The 23,905-nt window shown below is 47.3% G+C and overlaps 1 protein-coding gene across 2 annotated transcripts in view; it reads left to right on the top strand.

Annotated features, from left to right (window-relative positions):
* The window catches only part of LOC147449022 (putative LRR receptor-like serine/threonine-protein kinase MEE39), a 151,993-nt gene that overhangs the window by 116,624 nt on the left and 11,464 nt on the right, over positions 1–23,905 (top strand). For both annotated transcript variants that reach the window (XM_086521394.1, XM_086521393.1), the window contains exon 5: positions 6,934–7,066. In XM_086521394.1, the coding sequence (XP_086377520.1) occupies positions 6,934–7,066 (133 nt within the window). The remainder of the gene's footprint in view (positions 1–6,933; positions 7,067–23,905) is intronic.

The following is a 23,905-nucleotide window of genomic DNA, read 5'->3' as shown; positions in this document are numbered from 1 at the left end:
TGCAGGTTCAGGGTGGCCTTGTGGGCTTCCTGAACATCTATGCGCCCAATGTGGCGAGTGCTCGTGCAGAGTTTTGGTCACAGATTGTTGAGTCTTTGCCGCAGGCTGACCATTGGTATGTAGGAGGCGACTTCAACATGTTGGAGGACCCTTCTGACAGGATTGGAGACAGCCATGCTACTGTGCATGGAGTCGAGTTAGCAGCTTGGGAGAGGTTGTGTATGACTTTGAGGGTCTCGGATACATGGCAGCACTCTGGCTTTGTGAGGCCTCCAGCCAGTCTTGCCTTCTCTAGATCGGACCGTAGAGTGGGAGGAGTGAATCTATCGCGGATAGATCGCTTCTACACTAGTGACCACTTCAGTGACTTAGGGGGATCAGTGGGCATCCTGGCGGGGACATCCTTCTCGGACCATGCACCAGTGATCCTCACAGTGGCAGACAGGTAGAGGAGTGGGAGCACGATGCTTCGCATCCCAGAGCGGGTCTTGTTGGACTCAGCACTCAGAGAGAGGGTAGAGGATCTCTGGACAGAGGGCATGGACAACCAGGTTCTACCTGCAGACAGAGTGGACTTAGGCCTAGCTCAGCTTAGCCACTTTTTTCTCCAAGAGTCTTTGGCTCGCCGGGCTGCAGCGAGAGAGGAGGAGCAGCGTCTCAGACGAGGCATTGCTTCACTACAGAGGATGCAGGAGCAGCATCCAGACAGTCCATGGTTGGAGGAGCAGTTACAGCAGGCTCGACAGGAGCTTGCTAGCACAGAGGAGAGGCATCATGAGTTTTCCTTTCACCGACAGGTATCTCAGTGGACTGAGGTGGGTGACAGAGTGACAAGTGCTTTTTTTGAGACAGTGGGACCTCGGCACTCGCATGCCAAGGTCAATCAGTTGAGGAGACCCGATGGGTCAGTTGTTTGTGAGCCCGAGGGTATGCATGCAGTTGCTACTGACTTTTACCGTGAGTTACTGTCGGCTGAGTCCCAGTCAGAGCGGCAGGATGCATGCAGGGAGCAGGTTTGGGCATAGATGCCTTGTCTTGTGACTGAGGAGATGCGCCAGAGGCTAGAGATGCCACTTCAGCTTGAGGAGCTACACACGGCTCTTAGGGCCCTCCCTCGTGGTAGCTGTCCAGGTGAGGATGGGCTGACTCCCAGCTTTTTCTTGGAGTACTGGGACTTGCTTAGCCCAGATCTTTGTAATGCCTTTCAGTACATTTTTCACACAGGAGTGATTCCTGATAGCATGAGTGAGGGCCTGATTTACCTCATTCCAAAGGAGGGTGGCTCCTTGGATGAGATTCGACAGTGGCGCCCCATCACCATCCTCAACTCAGCCTACAAAATTCTTGCCAAGGCTCTGAGTTTAAGGATTCAGCCACTTTTGGAGAGCCTTATACATGGGACTCAGACAGGTTTTGTCAAGGAACGCAGTATCCTTGAAAACATCTTCACTTTCTGGGAGGCTTCTGCCCTGGCACGGCTCCGTGGGGAGGACCTTGTGATTCTTCTTCTCGATTTTGAGAAGGCATACGACAGAGTTGACTGGGACTTTCTAGAGGGCACTCTACGCAGGATGGGCTTCTCAGATGCTTGAATCAGAGGGGTGTCAACTTTGTACAGACAGGCTCACAGTCAGGTGCTTTTGGCAAGAGGTAGAGGTGAGCGCTTTATGCTCACACGCTCCGTCAGACAGGGTTGTCCTCTTGCCCCCTTTCTCTTTCTGTTCTATGCGGAGGCGATGAGCAGATTTTTGGTGTCACAACAGGTTGGTCTGAGGGGCTTAGCACTCCCTATTCGGGGAGATGAGCTATTGGACGTTGAGTTTGCCGATGACTCAGCCTTGTACTTAGAGGGCCAGGAGGCCAATCTGCACAGATGTGAGCAGGCTTTGGAGACCTTCTGTTGTGCATCGGGCGCACTTATTAACTATAGAAAGACAGTGGCTTTCTCGGTTGGCAGTGCTCCTGTGCCAGATTGGATGCCAGGAGAGGGTTTCAGGTGGATTCCCCTAGGGACTGCAGTTCGGTACTTGGGTTGTCAGGTTGGTTTGGACTTGTCCCCCGAGCAGCAGGTTGCTCCTCTTCTCCTGTCCATCAGGAGAAAGCTGTTACATTGGAGCTCAGCACGACTTTCACTGGCTGGTAGAGTAGTAGTTTCCAACCAGGTGTTTTTGCCGACTATGTGGTACATCACTTCTTGCTGGATCTTCTCGAGTTCTTGTACTAGCCAGGTAGAGAGGCTGATCAGGAACTTCCTTTGGTCAGGTCGTGACACTCAAATTGCCTGAGCCAAGGTGGCTTGGTCGGTCATCACACTTCCTTGTTCTCAGGGAGGGCTTGGGATCATTGATCCAGCACAGCAGAGCAGAGCCCTTCTTGGGAAGTTTGTAGTCAGAGGACTTCTTCCAGGAGAGGAGCCCTGGAAGGAGTTCTTGCTGCAGCAGCTCCGTCCCAGGGTGCCTCAGTCAGGAGGCCCTTGGAAACCTTCGACCAGATGGATCTTTACAGAGTTACGCCGAGTTGGTTTGAGCAGGAGACTGGAGGACCGCTTCGTTGTGAGTTTGCTTCGATCTTGGTAGCTCTTACGGCGTGGCCTAGAGCAGAGACAGCCGACGTGCACGGAGGAGCGCCTACGGCAACCCCTCGTCTGGAACCCCATGGCTAGCACTCAGAGAGGCCACTTGGTTGGTAGTCGGCCTCATGTTTCTTGGGGTCCTATGGCAGCAGGTCCAGCGCGCTCTCTAGGTGACTGGATAGAGTTCATAGGTTTGTCAGAGGAGGTGCAGGGTTTCTAGCTACAGGGCATGAGAGGGGTGCAGAGTATGTGTCAGGACATCTCAGAGTCAGTTCCAACTGAGTGGCTCACGCCTCTCAAGCCAGTAGCACCCCGGTGGATGGGAGCCTTCACACGACTGGAGGTTCTCATTTCAGTCAGGGCCTGCTCAGAGTCTGTCTCAGCCCTGTTCTTCGAGCTTCAGGGTGGGGGACGACTACAGCGAGTTGCAGTAGAGGCCCCGCAGGTAGCAGAGTGCTGTTTTCAGAGGATCCGAGTAGTGGGCATCTGTGGGCGGACCTGCGTCATAGACCCTGACCCAGCAGTTCTTGAGATAGGACACTGGAGGCTATGGGCTTGGGAGTGTTGTCCGTTGGCACTAGTACAGTGGGATCCTGGTGAGTAGCTATGGAGGGACCCCTTCTCTTCTGCAGACCACCGAGGAGTCCCGTGCTTTCAGTACACTGTTCGACTGGGACGTCATATACTAGCAGCAGAGAGAGAGGCCCTCCCCGCTGCAGCACGTCATTGGCAGGAGGAGGGTCTCACAGTCGAGTTCTTGGCAAACTTTTGGGAGAGGTTGTGGGGCTCCAGACAGCCGAGGCGAGTCACCTTGTTTCAGTGTCTGGTCGCACATAGAGCCACAGCAGTAGGGAGCTGGCTAGTGGATAGTGGTCTCTCGGCCACATGTGCAGCTTGTGACCATTTGGTGGAGAGTCAGCGTCACTGTCTTTGGGACTGTCCCTCGCCGAGCAGGTGTGGCTACGAGTTCTTTGGCTGATATCTTCTCTCTCCACGGCTCGACGGTACACTTGGGGGGTAGCGGCTTGGTCCACCCTCGCGGGCCCGGCACTTCAGTTTGAGCTATCTTCCACCAGCAGGATGATAGTGATGCAGGGGGGGCGACCTACACTCCAGCCTGCTACAGAGCTTACTCCACAGGAGTGGTGCAGTGAGAGAGAGGAGTGTTGGGAGCTCATCAGTGGCCTGACACTTTGGTTCATTTGGCAGGCCCGCTATTTCCGCATCTTTGAGGCTCGCCCTGTGCCACCAGCAGAGACTGTTCGTGACTTTTGGCTAGAGCTGATCCATACTCTCAGAGGACAGCTTGAAGGACTACAAGGCAGCTCCAACCGCATGCGGGAGCGCCGTGAGGCTTTCCTTCGACTGTGGCGCCCTGGGCCTTTCTACACCATAGTCCAGGGGGTGCTCAGATGGCACTACTGTCCACCTGTGTGGCTCTTCCCTCCTCCCATCTCTTGATTTAGCCTCATTGTATATATGCTGTTTTTTCATTGGGAGAGTCTCCCCATCATGCTTGTTGTAGCCCTCTCTTGCGGAGGTGGTTGTAGCCCTATGGGCAGTTTTCATTAACTAATAGAAGGATCTTTTTCTCGGAAAAAAAAGAGAAGGTTTACTTAAATTGCAGCCTAAGCAAGCGCTTTGTGAGCGTTTCTCTCATTGGCGTCCGATTACTTTGATGTCGGTGGTTTATAAGATATTGGCTAAGATGCTGGTGCACCGCATTAAGGACCATCTTTTTGCAGGACTCCATCAATCTCAATATGATTTCATTCCACGTCGTCAGATTATGGATAATCTGGCTAATGTTTTGATTGGCATGGAGTACGCTAAGTACACGCAACAAGATGTGTTGGTTATGCAAGTTGACATTGAAAAGGCCTTTGACACTGTACAGTGGGACTTCATTGCCGCCACCATGACGTATTTAGGGTTTGGTCCTAAATTCGCCAATGTGGTTTATTTTTTGTATGCATGTAGCACATCTTCAGGGATATTGGAAGGTGAATTAACTGAATCTTGGCCTCTTGGTTGTTCGGTCAGGCAGGACTGCCCCCTTAGTGCTCTGTTGTATGCTGTTGCTACTCACCCGTTGTTGACTTATCTTGATCACTTGACCTCTGTTCAGAGTCTGCATGGTCTGCGGTTACCTTCGGGTCGTACATTCGTTGGCCAGGCTTACGTTGATGATTCGTTGTTTATGCCTCGTAATCAGCAGGTGGATGTCAAGGTGATTATGGAAGCCTTGGAACTATTTGGCATTACGACTTTTGTAAATCGAAGCTTCTGCCTCTCCGTTCTTGTGATTGGCATAGTCTGTTGTGGCCAGGTGAGATTGTGTCTTCAAATGTGATCACTAGGCATTTGGGTTATCCAATTGGATGGAATGTTACTCACTCTCAGAAAGTCAATTGGGTCATGCAACGCTTGAATATCAAATTGCATTACTGGAAGCTTTCTACTTGTCCCTTGCATGTTCGTTTGCGAATTGTTCAGAGTATCTTGTTGGCATATGTTCAGTTATTTTTGCCATTGATGCATTGGCCTCGCTAATGTCTTAATTCTCTTATGTCGGACATTATGTCCCATTTGTGGCGGACTCATGCTACGAAAAAAGGCTTACGCTTGATGTCGATGGAGAAGCTTTGCACTCCTAAACGTCTTGGTGGACTTAATATCTTGGATTTGCGCAGGCATGTGTTTGCGCGGAAAGCTATGTTGTTGCCCACTCTTGTGCAACAAATTCAGCCTTGGACTTTGATGTTTGCATTCCTCGGTCAACACATTGTTACTTCTGCTTTTGGCCATTGGCAACCCTCTCTCTGGGAGGTGGTTTTTGGCAAGATGGAAGGGCACATTCCAAGATGTCCACTTGCTTCCTCTTTAGTATCTGCTTGGAAAGAGGTTGCGATGCATTTATCGTGGAATCCTCGGCAGGAAGGTGATTCGATCTGATTGGAAAGTCTCCATTGGAGCCGGGCATTCTCTCTTACGTTGGTCGACCGCTTACCTCGTTAGGCTTACTTTCTCTCTGGTCGTCGCATTTGTGTGGTTGAGGATGTGGTCGATGAGGCTAGATATACTTTTGAGTTTTCCTTTGCTGCTCGTCGTTTTGGGTTGGGCATGCATTACTGTCAGTTTTGGAGAGAGCTTCAAAGCATGTTGCTCGACTTTTTGCCTGTTTCACCTTTGCCTGATGGTGATCCCATGTTTGATTGGCCCTTTCGGGAAACGCCTTTTCGAGCTATTTCTGCAGGTCGAATTTATGCTATTCTTCTACCACGAGCATGGCTTTATGGTCATTGTAATGCCATTTGGTGCATGCACAAATCTGACCTCTGGTGGAGGAGGCTCCTCTCTGCCTTGTGGAAAAGCCATTTGCCTTTGAAGGAGTGTCTGTTTCTTTGGCGCTGTTTGCTTGGAGTGCTTCCCATTGGCACTTTTCTTCGGGCACGTCATATTCGTCCTTCTTCTTGAGTTCGTTGCTCGACTACAGAAGAGGATATTTGTCACTTGTTGTGGGATTGCTGCGTTACTAGAGACTTCCTTCGCCATGTATCAACGTGTATGCGGCTCCATTTTCCTGGCGTTGTCTTTCACAAAAGGTTCTGGGCATTTGGCATTTTCTCACCGACGTTACAGTGTTTTGCGGTCTTCTTCATGTGGGTCAGATACTTGGCTTTCTGGACCGTGTGGAGTCAGCGTAATGCTTACATGTTCCATCGTACTCATGCGGACCCATTCCCTCTCTTCAGGCTTTCTCTTAGGCAATCGTTACGGTTTGCTTTGGATGTTGGTGATATCACCTTAGAGATGCATCAGCTTTCATATGAATGTTTTTAGCTACGCTCTACAGATGAGGAGTTCTGTGCTCTTCCCCTTGTATATGATCTTTTCAGTGGGTTTTCCTCGCTTCGAGGTTTCCCACTAGTAAATTAATCAATCGATTTACAAAAAAAAAAGTGTGTGTGTGTGTGTGTGTGTGAGAGAGAGAGAGAGAGAGAAGAGAGAGAGAGAGAGAGAGAGACTATAGAAGGACGAATACAGTATGTGCCCTCATTTAATACCCAATATTTAACACTCCTCTGAAAATTCATTCTATTTAAACTTTTATCTAGCTAGAAGTGAGTCCTAGGTTATGCGTCTTGAAGTTTTGATAGTAGTTTTTTGCAATGATGCACTATGATGAAATAAAGCCATGCTTTTTTGTTTTTCAATTCATGTGTATTATGGAAAGGTTTTTGAAATGCTACTTTGTATGGATTTTGCTTTTACTTATTTTTCTCTAAATTTTACTAGAAATATTTCTGGGCAAAAAATTCCAAATTGATGGGTCAGAAAATGATGGCTGGGTTTTGCAGCACGCACAATCCGGGATATAAGGGACTATTACGGGATCAGTGGCTCCTTTGGAGATCCATGCATGCCAGAGAAGCTTTCTTGGACGTGGATCTATTGCACACTACGCGAAGGCATACCTAGAATTACATTTATGTAAGTATGTTTGTTATCATGGTTGCAAGAGTGACAATGGCTGTCTATAAGAAAAGTTATGAATTGAAGATTGTGCCTACATTCTCGTTGTGGATCTCTATTAGTTAGCAAGCACGCGTGCGGGCACACACACACACACATAGCTTTATTAATGTCATCTAGAGGCCAAAGTTGGCCTATGAGACAAATCAATGTCCATGAGTGTGCTCTACCCCAAAGAAGGACGAGATACAAAAGTGCTACCAAAATAAACTAAGCTGGGAGGTGAGTGTAATGCATTCATGTGTAAGGGTGATGATGATGATGTCAAGTAGGCGATGTGGAAGGGTAGAGATAGAGAGAGAAAAAGAGAGACATTGCTCCTTCTCGTAGAGGTGGGCAAGATTCTCGATGTTCAGCTTCTCGGACGTGGATACTACCAGAAAGAGTTTGAGACTCCAAAGATGGCGTTTAAGGTCATTGCAATGATCCCCTTAGCCATCCGAGCAGTTCGAGTACACTTTCAACAGTGGCGCCACGGTTTCGACCCAGCTACCAACGTTCTTGTCGAGGAGGCAAACCTGCCAATCTCAGTCTGCTTCCCCTGCCTGAGGAGGGAGTACCTTCCGCTCCTTTCTAGGAAAGGTTGAGCGATTGGGATTGTCCTGGAGACACCTCGCATGACTGCCTTTGTAGCTGCCAAGGCGGCCGGCATCCCCACAGTACGTGCTCTGGTTCAGGACATCCACACTCTCTCGAAGGTCATCCTACTACCTGGGGTGAGTGGAGACTGGTTCCATCAGAGCGTGGAGTATTCGAGCCTTCCGAATTAGTGTTTCATTTGCAGAAAAATGGGCCATTTGGCTAAGGCTTGTCCTCGCAAGAGACCTCGACCCACAGCGTAGGCGCAGCCTCCCAAGGTTGAGCATGCCCAGCAGCCAGATACATAGGACGCACAGGCTGGTACTTGGACTGAGACCAGTGATCAGACAACTGACGGTTGGCAACAAGTGCCTGGCCGCCGTCGATAGGGGTGGGCTCGCCCCACTGCTCCCCTTGGTGGCCGACCTTCTTCAGCACAGCAGCACCGTTTTAACTGGGAACCGTTTTGACCCCCTTCAGCATGACCTGGCTGAGGAGGCCCCGTCCACTTCGTTGCTCCACCTCCACCTCCTCCTCCCTCAGACGCTACTGCTCCACCTCCCCCGCCTCCTCCCCTCCCCCACCTCCACCTCCTCCTTCCGTCTCTCCTCTCTCCCTGGTGGGGCCCACAGCCTCATCTCCCGACCCCTCCTCCGTTCCTCAGCTGCAGGGGACTGGACACACATCTGCCGCGAGGCGATCTCTTGGTAGTGCTTTCGCTAGAGCCGTGTGGACAGCCCCACCTGAGGCCGCCTTTTTTGGTGTAGACTTCTCCTTTTGTAGCAGTCCCTCGAGGTTCGACTAGCTTTGACATTCGCAGATGCTGGGACTTCTTCGACTACAGCTTCACACGGTTCCTGGGTGACTCTTCTCCCGACGTGGAGGAGGCTTTCTTTCGAGTCCACGTCCTCTTTCTTGCAGCTAGAGGCATTGAGGCTTTGGACACATCGGTGGGTTTCTCCTTTCCGCTGTGCGGTAGGGATTCCACATAGTGGACCCAGCACACAGTTCTTGACTAGCTCCAGATTCTGGCTACTCAGTTCTCACACCACAGAGGGGACTTAGGGGTGGCTGATCTGGTGCAGACACTTTGGCCTCTTGCCAAGTTCAGCGTGATGCCTCCGGATGCAGGGTGAGGATGTGGTGATACTTTTTCTCGATTTTGAGAAGGCCTACAATAGAGTTGACTGGGACTTTTTGGAGACACTCTGTCCCCGAAGACACTCTCTCTCTCTCTCTCTCTCTCTCTCTCTCTCTCTCTCTCTCTCTCTCTCTCTCTCTCTCTCTCTCTCTCTCTCCCGTAAATTTCAATGATTTTGCAGTTTTTGTTCGTGTGTTGCTATTGATTTCTCGCTTGTAGTGTCCAATCTTGTAACATAGGGCTTGGGAGAGTTTTCCTTTGGCGTGAGTACAGTGGGACCCTGGAGAGTGGTTTTTGTGAGACCCTTTTGCTTCAACTGATCACCTAGGGATCTCCTTCTTTCAGTACACAGCTCGACTAGGGCATTGCATACTGGCTACTCGGAGACTTGCTGTAGCAGGTCACTAGTAGGAAGAGGGTCTCACAGTTGAGTTCCCGACAGACTTTTGGAAGCGCTTGTGGGACAGCAGACAACTAAGGAGACTCACCATGTTCTAGTGGCTAGTCACCCCATAGAGCTACCGCAGTTGGGAGTTGGTTGGTCCATTGTGGTCACCCGGCTGGCTGTGCCACCTGTGGCCACCCACTTGAGTCACAGAGGCATTGTCTATGGGATTGCCCCATGGTGCAAGAGGTATGGCTTCAAATTTTACGCCTAATGCCAGCCTTGTCGTCAGCTAGGCAATACACTTGGGGTGCTGCTGCTTGGTCCACCCTCATGGGCCCAGCACTTTGTTTTGAGTTGTCCTCAGCTAGCAACATGATTGTGATACAAGAGGGCCGGCCTACACTCCAGCCTACCACATAGCTTACGCCTCAAGAGTGGAGTCGTGATAGAGAGCTTTGTTGAAGCGAAACGCGTTTGGTGTCAAAAATTGGTGTCTAATACCACCCCACCCCCCACTCTCCAAAAAATCTCTTTCCTTTTCCCCCTTTTTTTTCTCTCTCTCTCTCTCCTTTTGCAAGTCTCGCTCCCTATGTTTTTAGATAAATTTATTAGTTTTTGGTTTCACAGCAGGTTCGCCTACGTGGCTTAGTGCTCCCTATTCGGGGCGATAAGCTCCACCCCACTCTCCAAAAAATCTCTTTCCTTTTCCCCCTTTTTTTTCTCTCTCTCTCTCTCCTTTTGCAAGTCTCGCTCCCTATGTTTTTAGATAAATTTATTAGTTTTTGGTTTCACAGCAGGTTCGCCTACGTGGCTTAGTGCTCCCTATTCGGGGCGATAAGCTACTGGATGCTAAGTTTGCAGACGACTTAGCCTTGTACTTGGAGGGCCAGGAGGCCAACCTTCACAGTTGTGAGCATGCTCTTGAGACCTTTTGTTGTGCATCAGGCGTACAGATCAATTGGAGAAAGATGATGGCTTTCTGGGTTGGTAGTGCTCCTATGCCTGATTGGTTGCTAGGTGAGGGTTTCAAATGGAATCTCCCAGGGACTGCAATTCGATACTTGGGCTGTCAAGTTGGTTTGGACTTGTCTCCTGAGCAGCAGATTGCTCCCCTCCTCCTGTCCATTAGGAGGAAGCTGTTACATTGGAGCTCTGCATGACTTTCTCTGGCTGGCAGAGTTGTAGTGGCCAACCAGGTGTTGTTGGCTACTATGTGGTACATCACTTTTTGTTGGATCTTTTCCTGCATTAGCCAGGTAGAGAGGCTGATTAGGAACTTCCTTTGGTCAAGGCACAGCACTCAGATAGCCAAGGCCAAAGTGGCCTGGCAGGTCATCACTCTTCCTTGTTCTTAGGGAGGGTTGGGATCATAGACCCAGCGCAGTAGAGCAGAGCCCTACTTGGGAAGTTTGTTGTCAGAGAACTGCTTCCAGGGGAGGAGCCCTAGAAGAAGTTTTTGTTTCAGCGACTTAGAGCTAGAGTGCCTCAGGCTGGAGGTCCTTGGAGACCTTCCACCAGATGGATTCTCACAGAGATGTGCAGAGTTAGCCTGAGCAGGAGACTAGAGGACCGTTTTGCTATGATTCTTCTTCGATCCTGGGAGCAGCTGCAGAGAGGCTTGGAGCAGCACCAACCTACTTGCACGGAGGAGCGCCTGAGACCGAACCCCATGGTCAACACTCAGAGAGGCCACTTGGTTGGTAGTAGGCCTCATGTTTCCTGGGGTCCCATGGCAAAGCGTCCAGCACGCACTTTAGGTGACTGGCTACAGTTCTCTCAGGCTTGTCAGAGGAGCTTCAAAGCATCCAGTTTCAGGGTATGAGAGGGGTGCAGAGCATGTGTCAGGACATCACAGAGGCAGTACTAGTTGAGTGGCTCATGCATCTCGAGTCAGCAGCGCCCAAATGGATGGGGGCCTTCACGCGACTGGAGGTTCTCATCTTTGTTCCGGCTTGCTCAGAGACTGTACCCTTCGTGTTTTTTGAGCTACAAGGTGAGGGTCGTTTACACCGAGTTTCAGTAGAGCCCCCACAGATGGTAGAGTGCTGTTTTCAGAGTATCCGAGTTGTGGGCATCTGTGGGAGGACGTGTGTCATAGATCCTGACCGTGCATCTCTTGAGACTGGCCACTGGAGGCTGTGGGCTTGGGAGAGTTGTCCACTGGCACGAGTGCAGTGGGATCGTGGAGAGTGGTTTTGGAGAGAGCTTTTCTCCTCAACCAACCATCCAGGTATCCCTTTCTTTTAGTACACTGTTCGACTGGGATGTCACATAGTGACAGCACGGAGAGAGGCTCGTCCTGCTGCAATGCCTCATTGGCAGGAGGGGGTCTCATAGCTGAGTTCTTGTCATCTTTTTGGGCGAGGTTGTGGTACTCCAGACAGCCGCGGCGAGTCACTTTGTTCCAGTGGGGTTGGTTGCACATCGAGCTACAGCAGTTGGGAGTTGTCTTGGTCTCTCAACAGCATGCGTAGTTTGTGACCATCCTGTGGAGAGTCAGCGTCATTGTCTTTGGCACTGTCCTTTGGCACAGTAGATTTGGCTTCGTGTCCTTCGGCTGATGGCAGATGCCAGTTCTTTCCACAGCATGGCAATACAGTTGCGGGGCAGTTGCTTGGTCCACTCTCATGGGCCCCGCACTTCAGTTTGAGCTATCCTCCACGAGCAGGATGATAGTGATGCAGGGGGGTCGACCTACACTCCAGCGTGCTACACAGCTTACTCCACGAGAGTGGTGTAGTGAGAGAGAGGAGTGTTGGGAGCTCATCTCCGGCTTGACACTCTGGTTCATCTGACAAGCCCGCTGCTTCCGCACCTTTGAGGCTCGCCCTGTACCCCCAATAGAGACAGTTCGAGATCTTTGGCTAGAGCTGATCCATACTCTCAAAGGACAAATCGAGAGACTCCAGGGTAGCTCCGACCGCATGCGGGAACGTAGAGAGGCTTTCCTTCAACTCTGGCGCTGTGGGCCTTTCTTCACCATGGTCCACGGTGTGCTTAGATGGCACTACCGTCCACCTGTGTGGCTCTTCCCTCCTTCCATCTCCTGATTTAGCCTCATTGTACATATGCTGTTTTTTCATTGGGAGTCTCCCCCTTATGATTGTTGTAGCCCTCTCTAGTAGAGGTGGTTGTAGCCTATGGGCAATTTCATTAACTAATAGAAGGATCTTTTTCTCGGGAAAAAAAAAGAAATACCAGAAGGGGCGTCAATCTTCGGGGCCTGTGCATCTGGCCCCTCTCTCTCTCTTATCCAGCTTGATAGCAAGAGGACATGGATAGAACCATCACGGGAGTTGGGTACGAAGAGGGTTTTCTATAGAGAACATCTTCTTCAACTCACGACAGACGGATTTGTCACACGGCCCAGTTACATGGACACACATCTATCTCATAGGCTACGATGTGCTATTGGCCAGATTCGCACATCTTCACACCAGCTTGGGGTTGAGACAGGTAGATTCAGAGGCATACCAGCAGACAGTAGGATATGTCAGTTATGCCATACAGAGCCAGAGACAGAGTTTCACTACATATGTCGCTTCACAGTCTACTATGAGATACGGGGACGCTTTCATTGTCTATTCAGAGATGGTTTTGACTCGTTAGACAGAGTCATGAGATATCAGGATAAAAGATGTCTCGGATTATTCCTACTTGAGATTCAGAGACATAGAGACGCTCTATTGAATGGGCAAAGACAGAGACAGTCCCAGAGACGCATCTCAGATTTCTTCAGTCTGAGTACCACAGAGTCAGAGGGGACACCACCACCAAAGAGCTCGGTTCCCACCCATACACACATCAGCGGTACTCTCATTGATCGAGCTATAGAGTTAGGGAGATCGAGACGACCGCGACTGAGGAGGGGAGCCACGCAGCACCGGCGGAGATTGCGGCAGAGGATCCACAGGATTCTAGCACGACACCCAGAATGTCGATCGGGATAGGCTTCATGCTACTGCTATATTGTATCATGGTGACACTTATCCCCACTTTGTACCTTTATGGCATGATACCATTGCTCAGCCTACCAACCACCCATAGGAGTCGGTAGCACTCCTATCAGTTCTTTGTTTGTAGTTTTCTTGTTTGTACCCAGACTTGGTACTAGATTCATCATTGTAATCAGTTGGTCTCATAGGTCATTTTGGCCTCTTGTAGACGTTAATATATCATTTCATTTCTCTCTCTCTCTCTCTCTCTCTCTCTCTCTCTCTCTCTCTCTCTCTCTCTCTCTCTCTCTCTCTCTCTCAAATTTCAGTGATTTTGCAATTTCTGTTTGTGTGTTGCTATTGATTTCTCGCTTGGAGTGTCCAAGATTGTAACATTGGGCTTGGGCCAGTTTTCCTTTGGCATGCGTGCAGTGGGACCCTGGGGAGTGGTTTTGGCGAGACCCTTTTGCTTTAGCTGATCACCTAGGGATCTTCTTCACCGAGGGATCTCCTTCTTCCAGTACACAGCTCAACTAGGGCATTGCATACTGGCTACTCGGAGACAGACCGGCCTTGCTGTATCAGGTCACTGGTAGGAAGAGGGTCTCACAGTTGAGTTTCCGACAGACTCTTGGGAGCGCTTGTGGGACAACAGACAACTGAGGAGACTCACCATGTTCCAGTGGCTAGTCACCCCATAGAGCTACCGCAGTTGGGAGTTGGTGTGACCACCCACTTGAGTCACAGAGGCATTGTCTATGGGATTGCGCCATGGTGCAACAGGTATGGCTTCGGATTTTACGCCTTGATGCTAGCCTTGCCGTCAGCTAGGCAATACACTTAGGGTGCTGCTGCTTGGTCCACCCTCATGGGCCCAACACTTTGTTTTGAGTTGTCTTCAGCTAGCAAGATGATTTTGATATAGGAGGGCCGGTCTACACTCCAGCCTATTACATAGCTTATGCCTCAAGAGTGGAGTAGTGATAGAGAGCTTTGTTGGCAGCTTATCTGCAGCCTAACTCTCTGGTTCATAGGGAGAGCCCATTGCTTTCGCATCTTCAAGGCCCGCCATCCCACCGTTAGAGACTCTACGAGATATATGGCTGGAGCTGATCCATACACTTCGAGGTCAGATCAAGAGGCTGTAGGACCATAGTAGCAGGGGATGCCCTTTTTCGGGCTTCCCGTCCCCACTTGCCATCCCGCCCTCTTTTTTACACTAAAAATCCATTTGAGCCCTGTCCCCCATCCCCCGTTCCCCATCCCGGAACGCGTCCCTTGTTACTATGTGTAGGACAGCTTCGACCGTGTGCGAGAGCGCCGCAAGGCATTCCTACGGCTTTGGCATCAAGGGCCTTCTACACCATGGTCCATGGGGCTCCTAGATGGCACTAACTGCCACTTGTGTGGTTGTGTCCTCCTCCTATATCCTGATTTAGCCATCAGTGTACATATCTCACTTTTTCATTGGGAGAGTCTTCCCTCATGCTGATGTAGCCCTCTCTTGGCGGGGTAGCCGCCAGGCAGCCTTATTTAACTAATAGAAGGATCTTTTTCTTGGAAAAAAAAAAGAAGTGGTCGAGTGGTGGACTTGGTGCGGTTGATAGGCCGAATAGTAGTACTGCCTCCAGTAATGGCCATGGGCGGCGACACAGAGGTAGTATGCCCAAGCGTGAAAGTGATGGACTTCAGGTGTGGGCCAAGCAGGGATCATTGGTCATTGGAGATCGAAGGGGCTAGATGGTGTTAACTGTAGAGAGAGGAGGGTACAAGTTGGTGCAAGCAGTGAATGACTTGCGAGGGTGTGGAGTTGTCACATGACAAAAATCGAAGTAGCAGGAGAATAACTTGGGTGCGGAAATAAAAAGAAATCGATTTGTGGTTTCTCCACTGTTTTTTGTTGTTTCTAAGGGTTTCCAAATTGTTTTTTTCTGTTTTTTAGGGTTTCAAACGTGTCTCTTGCTGTTTTTTAGGATTCGCTTGTGTTTTTTTGTTGTTTTTAGGGTCTCTCTCTCTCTCTCTCTCTCTCTCTCTCTCTCTCTCTCTCCCCCCCCCCCCCACCTTAAACCGGGAGAGAAGTATGTCTTCCCCACTCACACCAATGGCTAGCAAGGTGAAATTCGCACTCAAGAACAAGCGCATTTCGACATTGGAGATAGACATGAAAACTTGGGAGAAGAATGGAGAGAAGTGAAAATAGCTTTTCTCTGTGAGCCAGAGGAGGGAGAGAATACGGAAAGAGGAGAAAGAAAGTCTTCAAGAGAGAATCTCTCTTATGGAAGGTACCCTTATCAGAGTTAGCGGGGAACGCAAGTGAAGGAACTGGAATGCCGAAATGGCGTTCTGGGGCTTGGCAGTGGCGGGGAACGTCTTGGAACGGACAGACGTTCCGGGAGGGAGGGTCAAACCGGAACGGGCCATCTGGAACGGACCGGAACGGGCAACGGTCAACAATTATATTTCCGGCCAACAGTAAAAAACGGGCAGATGTTTTGGACGTTGGTTTTTTTTGAAAGTGAGCAAGGCCCTATATAATGCAATCCCTCTCACCTCTTCCCTTCACAACTTACAAGTGAATGCATCATTGCATTGTTCTAGCCTCTACCCTCTCTCTCTCTCTCTCTCTCTCTCTCTCTCTCTCTCTCTGTGAGGGCCATGCCAGGGACCACCGGCCGCACAATCTCCAAATGGATATACCATGATTCCTAACATCCCTCCCGCTTGACACCGACACCAAGACGGGACTCCCCCTGCTCCTCGATGCCAACTCAAGGGGGTGATAACATTTACTTTTCTTATATTGAACTTTTAACTTGGAAACACCTTTCCTTATCGATTTTACCCTCTAATTCGAAGTCATCAGACTAAATTTGAACTCAACCTTCCAAGGTCAACTGGTGGGAGTTCGCTAATTCACCCTTGATTCACGGTCACTGACGTTTTTTTCCCGTCGGTTATGACGGAGCACAGTCGTCAGTTCGTTCCTCTAAGATGAGTGTATTTACTAACTACACGAATCCCTCATTCCCAAGTTTGATTCCCACTCTGTAGGTCGGAATCCCTTTCCCCGTTTCCGACTTAACTTAATGGACAACATAAAATTGGGTTCAACTTTCCGGCCAACAATTAACCCTCTGAAATCCACCCTCCCATTGAACCGTTTGGTAAGTACACCCTTTCAAGGTAGTACTATGATATTAGAAAACAGTATTCCAAACATGTCAAACCAAGAATACATTTTAAACATTTGAAAGCAGCATGTAAACTGTTGCATACCTTTGCAAGTGTGCATTTATGAGGTCGTCCCACCTTTTTATTTTATAGAATATTTTCTTTAGTATTATTAAAATTATCTAGTTATCTTTCAAGCAATCACATATTCTTCTCCAGGCATATCCCTATCCTTGTCCAAGGACTCAGATATCCCCTCTCCTCCGCCACGAGTGGAGGCGGTGCCTTTACACAGTTTCCAATTCTTATTTTTCTTTATCTTGTGTGGGCAAGGCTTTCAAGATAATGTACTCTAGGTTCTTTTTAAATCAATAATCCGAGAAGCAGAGCAAAGGTCCGTCTGATGAGAACAATTGCGGGATAGCCCATTTAGGTTCTTAGCATTTCCAAGGTTCCTTTTTACCAAATAATTAGAAGATTCCTTAATTAAATCACATCCTCCTCCATTTTCCTTTCCGCCTACCCAGACTAGGACGATTTCCAGACGCATCCGCAGGTCTTACCACCCGGTCGGGACTCACTCCCATCCAATCCCATTTCTAGCTAGGGCAATGAATGAACTCGAGCTCAAAAAATAAATCAATGGTTATCACTCCTATTCGAAAAGGACCATCCCCCGTTGCATCCCACAAGTAAACACCTGCGCCAGCCTTTTTCCAAACATGTAAGACAAGTTTCACACTTAGAACTTCTATGTTATGCTAGGGCTATTCACGTCAAATCTTCTCAGTAAAGTTTTTAGTCCTAGTTGAAATTTAGAGTGGGTTCCTTGAGTTATAATCCCTTAGTTCCTATTTCCTTTTTAATATCTACTCAAACAAGACCTTAAGAAATACAACGAGTCTTTTGGGAGTTTAAGGTTTTCTCTTGACGTAAGTTTCAAGTTAACCCCGTCTTGGGCGATACCTATTTGTTTTCTTTTCACCATTTGCCATCCATGGGGCATCTCCATGGAAGCGATGAGAGTATTATATTCGAGCAACATGATCATCACTTCGGCAAAGCTATCCCCTTACTCTCCCCTTCTTCGTAGTTGCAAAACAAACTTGAAAATAGACAAACTTGAAATGAACAAAGCATATGCTCTATACAATGACCTTTGTTTAAGTGTGTACCATGAGTAGTAAACACTAACGTTTAGAACGCATCAACTTTTGATTTTTAAAACAAATAATATAAAACTTCCTTTAATTGATTGTGCAAGATTAAATGACGGTTTATGCAAGAGTAGAATCCTTCGATGAATGATAGTCTAAGATTAATTTGTGAAATTTTTAAGAGTGGATATACTAGTGTTGTGCAAAATGCTCATGCAATGGAGTATGAATGATCAACAAATTCTTCTCAACATAGAGTTTAGGCTTACCTCTTGCTTCCGTGGAGAGGATTAGTCACACAGCTAGGAGAGGCTTAAGGAGTTGGGATTTTTCAATTGGCAAGTGGGAAGGGAGAGTTTGACCTTATTTGGAATTGGAATCTTCTTTCTCAAAGAAAAACTCCTTTGGTAATTATAAACTTACACTGCAAACTTTAACTTTCTCTTGAAAGTTAGATATTAACTTAGTATGTCCATAAAACTTTTACACACATAATTTATGCAAAATAAAGTCATTTATTTTGAAAAAATTATAATTTCTCTTCTTGAAAAATAAGGTTAGTTCCAAAAATAACTCCATTACCTAGTTGCCTTTCATTTGTGGCATTTATCTTTATAAGAGTAGTGTAGGTAAGAGAATAAAAGTAACTTAAAAATCAATAAAAAGATTTATGTGGGAGATTAAGGGATAATTAAGGATATTAGTCACCATTCAATCATGCATACTATTTAGGTAATTATCATCTCCAGTTACCTATGGTTAAAGGAAGTGCTTTCTACTCTCTCTATGCTATATTAGTTTGATAATCTTGGAAACTTGAAATACGGAGCTTGAAATATTTAAATAATTATGACTTCTAGTCACCTATGGTTAAAGAAACTTGAAATAACGGAACTTGAAATAACATCGGGGTTAGTTGTTAGCAAGGTGATTAATTATGATTAGTAATGAACCATAATTAGAAAGAAACAACAAAATTAAGAAGTTAGTTCTTCTTTCTAAGAAGAAAGGCTTGTGTATGGAAATGAGAGAGCTTAAGCATAAATTTAAGTAAGCATGAAAGTAAATCACTTTCAAGAAAGTGTAATAGCATAAAGAGAACAAGAAAAAATTACCTTAGTGTGTGTGTGGTAAAGTCTTCTCCTTGCTTTGGGAGAGTATTGAAGAAGTGTGTTGACGTAGTTGGTTCTTTCCCTCTTCACTTTTCTCGAGAACCACCAATTTGGCTACTTGGAATGAGAGAGTGACAAGAGGCAAAGGGGATTCAAGCTATAGAAAGCTTGAGAATTAGGAGAGAGGAGAGAGGAGAGGGTAATGAGAAGAAGAAGATCAAGTTTTTGACAAACTTGATTAGGGTTTTGGCCATGGTTTCTCTTGGAGAGGGTGTGTGTGTGAAAGAGCTTAGCTATGGCTTTCTCAAGCTTACTCTCAAGTTTGCACTTTCAAAAATGAGAAGAGAAGTGTAAAATGAGAAGAGAAGCCCTCTTTTTATCCATATTTATGATAAGTGTTTTTACTTATCGTGATAGGTTATCTTGCTTCTCAAAGCTTCTCCAGCAAGCTACTTACTCAGCTCATCCTTACCCTTTTTCTTATCTTCTCTTTTCCTTTTCCTTTTTCTTTTTCCTTATCTTTTTCTTTATGCTAATTTTATCAAAATGAAAAGCTAATTTTCCATGCATTGGTTATGCCCATGTTCCCATGATGTAAACCGAAAGCGTCTTGCGAGTAGACTAGGATGCTTGGATTGAGCCCAAATTTACTCGAACATTTTAAATAAAATAAAAATATTATTATTATTATCTATAAGTCGGTGGCTTAGATGTATTGGCCTTGCGTAAGGGCTAGGAGAAGTCCCTTACACTCTCTCTCTCAAGCTCTCTCGCTCCCCTCCCTCTCTCTCTCTCTCTCTCTCTCTCTCTCTCTCATCATCCATTATCCATGGTCTCTTCTTCTCGTACAACCCCCTCCGTCCATGCGAGCAACACTCAGAAGCTGAAGGAATGGTTGTGGTGGGATGAAGTGACTTCGGAGGGCACCTTGTCGGCGGCAAGAGGTGCTCGAGCATTGGCATGCAAGCTTTGCTCTTACCATCGGAAAGAAGCCACGACAAGGTGAGGGCACACTTTCTTCGAGGGTCGGGACATGAGGTGAGATTTTGCACCAACGTAAGCACCGAGAAGAGGAGGGAGCTTGAGGAAAAGGATCGACAATTCAACACTAAATCCAAGCCCGCACGCAAAGCGGTCGACCCAAAGACCCTCATTTTGCACCAACGTATTCAGGCACCCGCTTCGCATTCAACTTTCTCCTTGTACGTATGTTTTATGATGTCAAAATGCGATCCGACAGGTCTTCATCAAAGATGAGTTCACCACCTCCCCCTATGCAAAGACTGTTGCAGGGATTTTGTGCAAGGAGAAAGTAGAGGATCTTGAGTTCTGGAAGGAGCTCAAGAGTCTAGACACAGAGGTAAAACTGGTGATTCATCTGCCTTCGGTTGTGGATAGCATGGACTCTTGCATTGGCAAGGTTTATGAGGCAATGGACCGCATAATTAAACAGCTTGCACAACTTGAGCCGGATGCAGAGTGAGAATCTTTGATCCATGCCCTTTGCAGCTCAAGGTGAAATTCATATGCCTCTCCTTTACACAGGGCAACATTCATGGTGGATCAAGAGTTCCAAAGTGCATGGCAAGAAACTAATAAAGAAGTCATGAATCGATTTACAAAGATCTTAAACAAGATGGTTTTATACAGAGATGGGCGACGCATTGTCAGGGATCAATTGAGACAATACAAAGAGATGCGGGGGTCATTCGGTAGTCCAGATGCTCCGATTGATCGCAAGAAGAAAGGGCACTAATTTTTTGTTTCCCCCCAATAGAAGCAAAGGAGTTCTTGAAAAAGAGGCCAATTCTAAAGAAGACAAATGTCTGTTCAGGAGATGATCTCACCTTGGCATAGCTAGCACACATGATGGATGTCATGCAAGAGATTAAGGCGGCAGGGGAGAAGGGGTAGGTGGCTTTCTATAGAGACAGCCGCATTGTGATTATGGAGAGGCATACCACATGACAATGCGAGGCCTATGGGACCAAACTCAACATTGCTGCTTGGAACTATAATGGGTCTTTGCGACTAGATGTAGGAGGCTTCGAGGAGAGCTTCACTGAGAGGGACATTGTATTTTACTCTCAGACGCATTAGACACCTGGATAGAGTTTACCGCATGTTAGTGAATATAGATGGGAGTCGGCCAATAGACAGGAGACAAGTTCAAAGCGCACAAGATGAGGGTCGGCCGACAGAGTGGCTGTACTTTGAGGGAGGAGTTACAGCCGATGATACACATTTCTCGTAGAGATCGAAGATTGGCAAATACCTATATATTGCTATATGCTATTTCGCATCTAGTACGTAAGCTTATGTGGCGCCCAGAGGACAATCACCATTTACTATTTTGGATGAAGATATATGGGAATTTTCTAGAGATGGTGATATCATGATTTTTGGAGATTTCATTGCTAGGACAGCGTAGTACCAATTAGTCTTCTATGACATCTCTGCGGAGATGTTTAGAGAGCTTGATACCACTGACATGGGTCTAGCTAGAGTCTCACATGATAGAGAGCAGACGAAGTATTGCAGATTTCGTACACAGATGGGTAGCGCACATGGTTTAGCCGTCTTGAATGGTATCAAGAGATTCCGTGAGTCGAGCGGTTTCACTTGTTTCCCCCATCCTCATGGAGCTAGTACAATGGATTATGTCATGACTACATTGAGTTTCATTCCATGTATTGATGATTTTGTGGTGGGTCCTAGGCCAATTGGAGTGGTAGTGGATCATGTTGTCCCGCATTTTCGCTTAGTTAGCTACACCATCGCAGGCACCCAGGCCCACTTGCTATACATTTAGGAGGGAGAGAAACTTTGTCTATATCGATGAGATATACATACACCTCTACGTGAAGGATCCAGGGCGCCCTTTTCATGAGCTCACATAGGTTCTAACACACACACTACATGATGCAGGGCACAGGCCTTCCCACATAGTCACCCTTCAGAGACCTCGTTGTTGGGAGATACCCTAGAACAATTGGTATGATGCGTAGTGTAGAAAGACGAGTCAGACTACAGTGGGAGGTGCTTATGGGCGTCCTCACTCACAGACAGTCACGGGTTACCTACCGGCGCCTTGTGCGACAAGAGAAGAGAGCTTACCAGACTCAGTTGGAGAGATTTATATCAATCATTCTTTAGCCAAGACTCGGGTGAGGCTTGGAAATTGTGTTGTGAGCACTCCCCAACACCAGCTATTACATCTACAGACATATGGGGTGAGTATGCTACTTCTCTCTAGATAGCAGTCCTACCAAAGAGCTGACAGAGCAGAATCTGTGTTGGGAACAAGAATCTTCGGACCCCAAACGCGTAAGGAATCGCTTACATAAGAAGGATCAATTTTTTTCGAGCCATCGTTTTCCTTAGAGCCAGTGCTATGCAGTGGTGGAGGTCTAAAGTTACCAAGCTGCACACTCCAAGGACTTGGCAAGCTTTCAAGAAAATTTTTTGCCCGAAGTTGCATACCTTCAGACATCTTTCTTCGGATTGCAGCTTCTAGCAGAGTGGGGTATACTGAAATGCTTGCCACGGAAACCCTAGCAGATTATTTCTCGACATCTCGCAATAGGTGTCTCTTCTCGAACCGATAACCTTGGAGGTCCAGTGTGATTTCTATGTCTTGGAACTACCATCACCTCTACAAGAACACTGTCTGTCACGGCTCGTTTCAACTATTCAAGAGCTTGTGGACCATGCTGCGATAGGCTACAACCTTATGGAAGAAATCTAACCCTAGTGTTGATGCAGGTTTCAGGATGGAAGCCCTGTTGACTTTCGAGCTCGACTGATGTCGAGAACGCTTTTTCAATTTGAATAAGCAGTTTTTTTGAATTTTGTTTGAGAACTTGTCTGGTGATCCTGTTTGGAATTTGTTTGAAATAGATGGTATCTGTTTTGAACTTGCCTTGTGCCGATTTGAATTATTTGACTCTGGTTTTAATGAATGCTTGGTGATTTACTCCCGGGTGCAATAGTGAGTTTTGGTATTGTTTGAACATGGAACGATGTAGACAAGATGTCTGGGAAGCGTTTCATTGTTAGAAAACCTTCGAACGACATAGAAGACATGTCTAGGGAGCGTTTGGTTGTATGCTTAAACATCCAAATGACGTAGGTTGCGGTCTGGAAGGCGTTTGGTTGTAAGAGGTTTGTATATGGCCCAGACCTCGATGATTATTTGCGGGGGGGAGTATTCATCGGCGACTTTATCTTTCTATGTCTTATAACATGCATATGTGAGCATTTGAGCTGCATTGTAATGTGCCAACCATTGAGTATTCCTTATTGGATGAGATTTTTCTAAGAAATCAACGTCCCAGGATATCAAGAGCTCCAATCTGGAATGAGACTCCTTATTAATGAGAATTTTCTAGGAAGCCAATGACCCAGGATATCACCCAATCACCCAATCTGGAATGAGAAAATTGATTGTCCCTCCTAATTACCCTCGAAAATTTTTGCGCTAACTTGATTTGTTTGCAGATATGCTGTAATAGCAGACGATTACTTTCTTTCAAGAAGGGGGGATGTCACAAACTATTGACATGTCAAACCATTGAAGAATGGAGCCAACTTGCAGGTCCCGGCTGAGGGGCCTAAACCCTAAATGAAGAAGCAAAAGATGTCACAAACTGGTGACGTGGCTGGTCCCCGGACATACACTCACACACCCTGCTGCCTGAGATGCGCCGAAAGGTTGACGTGGCAGTCAACGGAAAATCCATCGCAAAACGCGTTGACATGCTGACGTGGCAGGCTGTACGGACAACAGTTAGGATGCTCCGCTTTCTGCGCTGACAGGCCGTACGGAATTTCGGAAATTACACTGGCCATCTTTTGGGCACTATGCTTTAATTTTTGGGAAGCTTTTGGATTACAGTTGCTTTTAAGTTTAAGAGCTTTTGAGTTTGAGATTTTTAGGGCTCTGCTTTTGGACATCCCTTGTAACAATAAATATGTATGTTGGGCCCTCATTACTCAGAGCATCTGGACACAGAGTCTGAGTGTGAGTCCCAACAGACTCCCTTGTACTTTGAACCAAGATTAATATAAAAAGAAATACCAAAAGGGGCGCCAGTCTTTGGGGCCAATACCTTTGGGCACGGAACTACGCCGGGCAATGTTGTCTTTTGTGGATTGTTTTGAAGTGAATCTCTGCTATGTCGCGGTAGAATCTAGACTTGGGGTGTCCTACTTTGTTACAGTGGTACCAGAGTACAGAAAGAAGATTCTTCTACGGAGGATCCGATCCTTTTTTGTAGCACACACAGCTTTTGGGAAAGAATCTCCATGCCCC

Source organism: Adiantum capillus-veneris, chromosome 10, assembly GCF_014529385.1.
Source record: "Adiantum capillus-veneris isolate H3 chromosome 10, ASM1452938v2, whole genome shotgun sequence".
NCBI lineage: Eukaryota > Viridiplantae > Streptophyta > Polypodiopsida > Polypodiales > Pteridaceae > Adiantum > Adiantum capillus-veneris.
Note: the sequence above shows the minus strand (reverse complement) of the source record. Positions and strands in the feature narration are given on the sequence as shown.